Source organism: Eurosta solidaginis, unplaced genomic scaffold (genome assembly GCF_040869045.1).
Source record: "Eurosta solidaginis isolate ZX-2024a unplaced genomic scaffold, ASM4086904v1 ctg00001588.1, whole genome shotgun sequence".
Taxonomy (NCBI): Eukaryota; Metazoa; Arthropoda; class Insecta; order Diptera; family Tephritidae; genus Eurosta; species Eurosta solidaginis.
Window position 1 is genome coordinate 71,529 of NW_027137192.1, and position 6,412 is coordinate 77,940.

At 35.0% G+C, this 6,412-nt stretch overlaps 1 protein-coding gene across 1 annotated transcript; it reads right to left on the reverse strand.

Moving 5' to 3' along the window:
* Window positions 1–347: 347 nt before the first annotated feature.
* On the reverse strand, window positions 348–4,793 carry LOC137236267 (uncharacterized). The gene is made up of 2 exons (XM_067758822.1): window positions 1,786–4,793; window positions 348–692 (listed from the first exon to the last, which is right to left on the reverse strand). Exons 1-2 carry the CDS (start codon window positions 4,357–4,359, stop codon window positions 483–485), a joined length of 2,784 nt encoding a protein of 927 aa, XP_067614923.1. The 5' UTR covers window positions 4,360–4,793; the 3' UTR covers window positions 348–482.
* Window positions 4,794–6,412: the final 1,619 nt, after the last annotated feature.

Here is a 6,412-nt window from a genome sequence, read left to right on the forward strand (position 1 = left end):
TGTTACAAAGCACACAAAGAGAGAAATGTAGCATTTTACCTTACGTGGCAGTTTTCCTATCTCAACCTTTAGTAAAAAAGGACCAGCATAATCGCAGCCAACCTTTGAAAATGGTCGCTGGAATCTCACCCTCTCTATAGGCAGGTCGCTCATTATTTGCGTCTGAGTGGTTTTCCGTAGCTTGAAGCACGTTAAGCATTTATGGACTAGTTTCCTCGCTAGGTTACGTGAGCCCAAAATCCAGTACTGCTGTCTCAAAATAAATATAAGCTGTGTTACTCCAACGTGCAAATGTGAAATATGTGTATATTTAACTATCATTTCGACCATCTTATGTTTCGAAGCTAAAATGATTGGGTGCCTGATGTCGAATGACGCTGATGAATTACTGATTCTTCCTCCTACCCTAAGCACCCCATTGCCGTCTAAGAATGGCGTTAGTGACAAAAGCTTGCTTTTATTTGCAACGGCGCTTTGTTTCTTTAAGGCAGCAATGTCAGCTGAGAACAGTTCTTCCTGAACTGCGCGAATGATAAAAATTGTAGCATATTTGATTTCATTTGATGACAAAAACCTTTCATATTTTTGTTTGCGTAAGCAACCAATAAATCGTAGACAATATGACACCGAGCGCACCAGCCTAGACCAGTTGGAAATGCGCAATGACAGTGGACCAAGGATTGCATGATTGTCTGTAGATAGAAAGAACAGATTAGTGTGATATTTGGGTTGAGTCTTACGTTCTTCTAGATCACTATGACGAATATCTGATGGCGCGCTCGACTGTGGCCAGAACTCCTTTGGTTTGTTAAGCCAAGAGGGACCATACCACCATATGTTTAATGTGTGTAATTCCACAGGCCACACACCCCTAGACCCGGGATCAGCTGGATTATATGACGAACGAATATGCCGCCATTGTGTGCTCTTATAACTAGTCAATATCTCGGATGTCCGGTTTGCTATGTAAACGGACCAGCGCCGCGGCACTGCCAATAACCAATGAATAACAATCGATGAGTCCGTCCACATTTGAGCTTCCATTCTATCATACTGCAAAGTTTTTACGACACGATTCATCAGTCGACAGAGGAGAACAGCACCGCATAACTCAAGACGAGGTAAGGATATTTGCTTGAGCGGAGCGACCCGACTCTTTGCAGCTACCAGGTGAGTTGTTATTTTACCTTGATACTCAGAGCGACAATAGATTACGGCTGCGTAAGCATTTTGCGAAGCATCGCAAAAGCCGTGCAATTCATTATGCCCTAGTGCGAACAATGCTCTTCTTGGAATTTTTAACGAGTTTAATATTGGGAGTGTGTCTCTGAGCCGTAACCAATGTGCAGAAACGTTAGTTGGAACTTCATCTTTCCAACCTATTTTGAGAAGCCACAGTTCTTGGAAAAATATTTTTATCAAAATTGTGCATGGTGTCAGAAAACCTAAAGGGTCATATATACGTGAGGCTTCTGACAATATTGACTGTTTTGTTACAACTGTTGAGGAAGAGTATGAAAGGCAAAACGAGAAAACGTCATTAAATGGATTCCATTTCATTCCAAGTAATTTTAGGGTTTTAGTTGGTTCTAGGTTAATAGGCGACATCTCCCGCATACTTTCAGGAAGCGATGTAAGTAACTCATTACAGTTGCTACTCCACTTACGCAAATTCATACCTGCACTTTCTAGAAGAGCAACTAGCTCTCTATGGATTTTAAGTAGTTCATCTGACGTCTCTGCGCCTGTCATTACATCGTCCATATAAAATTCATTAAGAATTACCTGTGAAGCCAAAGGATGCATGTCTTGATTTTTTTGTGCAAGCTCCTCCAATACTCTCACTGCAAGAAATGGTGCACAGGCAGTGCCGTAAGTTACAGTTTTTAACCTGTAGTGATCTACTGGCTGCTCTGGTGAACTTCGCCACAAAATGCGTTGGAAATCTCGATGGTAATCATGCACCCATATCATGCGATACATCTTTTCGACATCACCAGACATTATATAGCGATGCCGACGGAACCGCAGCAAAATATCGAAAATCTCTCTTAAAAGTGGTGGCCCAATGAGAAGTGTATCGTTCAGCGAAGGGTGACTGCCACTGCGAGCAGATCCATCGAACACCACGCGCAGCTTCGTTGTTGTGCTATCAGTTTTAAAAACGGGATGGTGAGGCAAATAGTAGCATTCGTTAAATGATTTACTGATTTCTTCATGTGGAACCTTTTCCATATGATCTAGCGTTAGGTAATCTGCCATAAAGTTCAAATATTGTAATTTTATATCCGGGTTACTTGCCAACCTGCGTTCTGTTGCTTGCAGTCGTTTGAGTGCGCACTCGAAAGAGTTCCCGAAATTGTTAATATTAGTTTTAAATGGAAGTTCAACGTTAAACTTGCCGTCGTTTGATCTCGTATAAGTACGTGAAAATGATTGTTCCGCCTTCAACTCGTCGTCTGTAAATTTGTTGTTGTATTCGACTTCTTCGGTCTCCCAAAAGCGTGTAAGTGTCTGGTCGATATCTACGTTACTAAGAAATACTCCCACGCTTCTATCGCTAGTATTTTTGTTTAAATCGCCACCTACGACCCACCCCAGTGATGTTGAAAGCGCACATAAATTTTGTTGCTTTACGCTAATCTTTTCGCCCCTCAAAATATCAAAAAATTTGTCGTTCCCCAGAAGAACGTCTATTGGCGCAGGCATATAGAACAATGGATCCGCCAAGTCTAAAGACAAAAATGAAGTGTATTGCTCTTTATTTAGTTCGTTCGCTGGCATAAACGATGCGATTGTTGGCATAATTAGGGCATCCACTGTGAACGTATTATTGTTGTCACTGGAAGTTATTTGGAGTGAAACCCAGCCGCGCGAGATTCCAGTAGCTGAGTTGTCCAAACCATGTACCGGTATTCTGGCATGCTTACGATGTAACCCTAAGCGACTGACGGCACTCTCTGATATAATAGTCTTCTCAGAGCCGCTGTCTAACAACAATCGACACTTCTGTTTACATCCATAACTGTCACGTACCTGACAAACCGCTGTCGGCAGAAGAGTGTTTATTGCAGGCAACGCGTGAAAGTTGACACTAACTGCAGAGTCCACGAATGACTCTAACTTGTCAGTTTGTTGCTCCTCTTCGTGTAAGAGGCTGTGGTGTCGTTTTCGACAATTACGACATGAAAATTTCGAGCGGCAATTATTTGATATATGCCCTAGTCTGAGGCAGTTGTAACATATGCGTTTAGAGGTCACAAATTCTCTGCGAGATTTAACATCCATATTGAGAAATTCAGTGCACTGATGCAACTCATGTAAATCACTACATTTTGAGCATTTCATATTCTTTTCTATTGTGGTTTGATGTGACCTAACTGCTACTGTACGGCTTTCAGTACGCGATGCGGTTGCAGGTGTCACAGCTTCCAACATGATGCAAGTTTTGTCCAAAAATGTCAAGAATTCATCGAATGTTGGAAAATCGTCGTCTGATTTCGTGAGCTTCGTCCATTCTCTTGCAGTTGTCGAATCGAGCTTACCAAGTATAATGTGAATTAGCCAAATGTCCCTTTTCGTTGCTTGATCGCCAAGTGCGCGTAATCCACGAACAACCTCATCAGCTCCATCATATAGTTTACGTAAGGAAGAAGCCGATTGGTTGCTCACAGCCGTGAGATTAAGAAACTTTGATATTTGCGTATGGGCTATAACCCCAAGTTTATTATAGCGGGCACATAATTTACTCCAGGCCTCTGGGTAGTTATCGTTGGTCGCAGGTATATGTCCAATTAAATCATATGCTGCTTCCGTCAAGTAACTCTTCAGCAACTGAAACTTTTGACACGATGAGTATACCGAGTTGTTATGAATCGAAGTGACATACGAATCGTGAAAAGATTTCCACTCAGTTAACTCCCCAGAGAAAGATTTGATTTTCAATTTCGGCATGAAACTTAAGTTTGGCCCAGACACTTGCTTGGCCAAATTACCCAAAACTTCCGTTTGCGATGACAAAATTTCGGCAACCGAACAGTCTCCACGAGTACTCTCATTTGATGCACCGGTGGCGTGCGATTTCGCAGTGATATGTGCTCTAAGTTTACCTTTTGTGGTCAGCACGCGCTCTTCAAATTCCTCCGCATCAGCCTGAATCTCCTCCATCGGTTCCTCCTCGCCATCGCTCTTTTCTACCATAGCTCGAACTATGTCCCGGTACTCACTCCATACCTCCTCAAGACGCTCCAAGCGGCACTCCCAGTCGGAAACTGGAGAATCGCCTCCACTGCTAATGAAACTTAAGATGCGTGTGACTGCTCCTTTTAGCAGGGATCGTTTCGCCTTTAACTTCTGCATTTTACTTTTCACTCTGCTAACTTTGTGCAAAACCGAAACAGTAAAATTAATTATTTCTTCGTTCGCGCCTAATCCGGTACGATGGACCAAAAAATGTTTGATACTAAACCAGCGGACTGTATTTAAAAACGCTTGATTATAGATTTTTTGTACGAACGGTATTTTATTTTTATGTACGGTTTATTATTTTACATGTTATGCTGAAGCGAATCTAATTTGGAGTGAACAAAGAAAAAATGAAGACATCAGGTGACCCTCTATGTGCGGATATTTATATTCATAACTGTGGTTATTTGCTAAGAGAGACTAAATACATAAATTACATACATATCTATGCAGCTATGTATTGATGAGAAATCAAAATGCATCGTTACATAGGCAGGCAGTATAACAGCTTATGTATACCCTACAGGAAATTTTAAGCTTTATGGTTGGTTATAGAACACTTAACTTTAACTTTAGTTTTAACTTTAACTTTAATTTTAACTTTAACTTTAACTTTAACTTTAACTTAACTTTAACTTTAATTTTAACTTTAACTTTAACTTTAACTTTTACTTTAACTTAACTTTAACTTTAACTTTAAATTAACTTTAACTTTAACTTTAACTTTAACTTTAGCTTTAACTTTAACTTTAACTTTAACTTTAACTTTAAATTTAACTTTAACTTTAACTTCAAATTTAACTTTAACTTTAACTTTATCTTTAACTTTAATTTTAACTTTAACTTTAACTTTAACTTTAACTTTAACTTTAATTTTAACTTTAACTTTAACTTTAACTTTAACTTTAACTTTAACTTTAACTTTAACTTTAACTTTAACTTTAGCTTTAACTTTAACTTTAACTTTAACTTTAACTTTAACTTTAACTTTAACTTTAACTTTAAATTTAACTTTAATTTTAACTTTAACTTTAACTTTAATTTTAACTTTAACTTTAACTTTAACTTTAACTTTAACTTTAACTTTAACTTTAACTTTAACTTTAACTTTAGCTTTAACTTTAACTTTAAATTTAATTTTAACTTTAACTTTAACTTCAATTTTAACTTTAACATTAAATTTAACTTAGCTTTAACTTTAACTTTAACTTTATCTTTAACTTTAACTTTAATTTTAACTTTAACTTTAACTTTAACTTTAACTTTAACTTTAATTTTAAGTTTAACTTTAACTTTAACTTTAACTTTAAATTTAAATTTAACTTTAACTTTAACTTTAGCTTTAACTTTAACTTTAACTTTAACTTTAACTTTAAATTTAACTTTAACTTTAACTTCAATTTTAACTTTAACTTTAACATTAAATTTAAATTTAACTTTAACTTTAACTTTAACTTTATCTTTAACTTTAACTTTAACTTTAAATTTAACTTTAACTTTAACTTTAACTTAACTTTAACTTTAATTTTAACTTTAACTTTAACTTTAACTTTAACTTTAACTTTTACTTTAACTTAACTTTAACTTTAACTTTAACTTTAGCTTTAACTTTAACTTTAACTTTAACTTTAAATTTAACTTTAACTTTAATTTCAAATTTAACTTTAACTTTAACTTTAACTTTATCTTTAACTTTAACTTTAATTTTAACTTTAACTTTAACTTTAATTTTAACTTTAACTTTAACTTTAACTTTAAATTTAACTTTAATTTTAACTTTAACTTCAAATTTAACTTTAACGTTATCTTTAACTTTAACTTTAATTTTAAGTTTATCTTTAACTTTAATTTTAACTTTAACTTTAACTTTAAATTTAACTTTAATTTTAACTTTAACTTTAACTTTAATTTTAACTTTAACTTTAACTTTAACTTTAACTTTAGCTTTAACTTTAACTTTAACTTTAACTTTAAATTAAATTTAACTTTAACTTTAACTTTAACTTCAATTTTAACTTTAACTTTAACTTTATCTTTAACTTTAACTTTAATTTTAATTTTAACTTTAACTTTAACTTTAACTTTAACTTTAACTTTAGCTTTAACTTTAACTTTAACTTTAACTTTAACTTTAACTTTAACCTTAACTTTAATTTTAACTTTAACT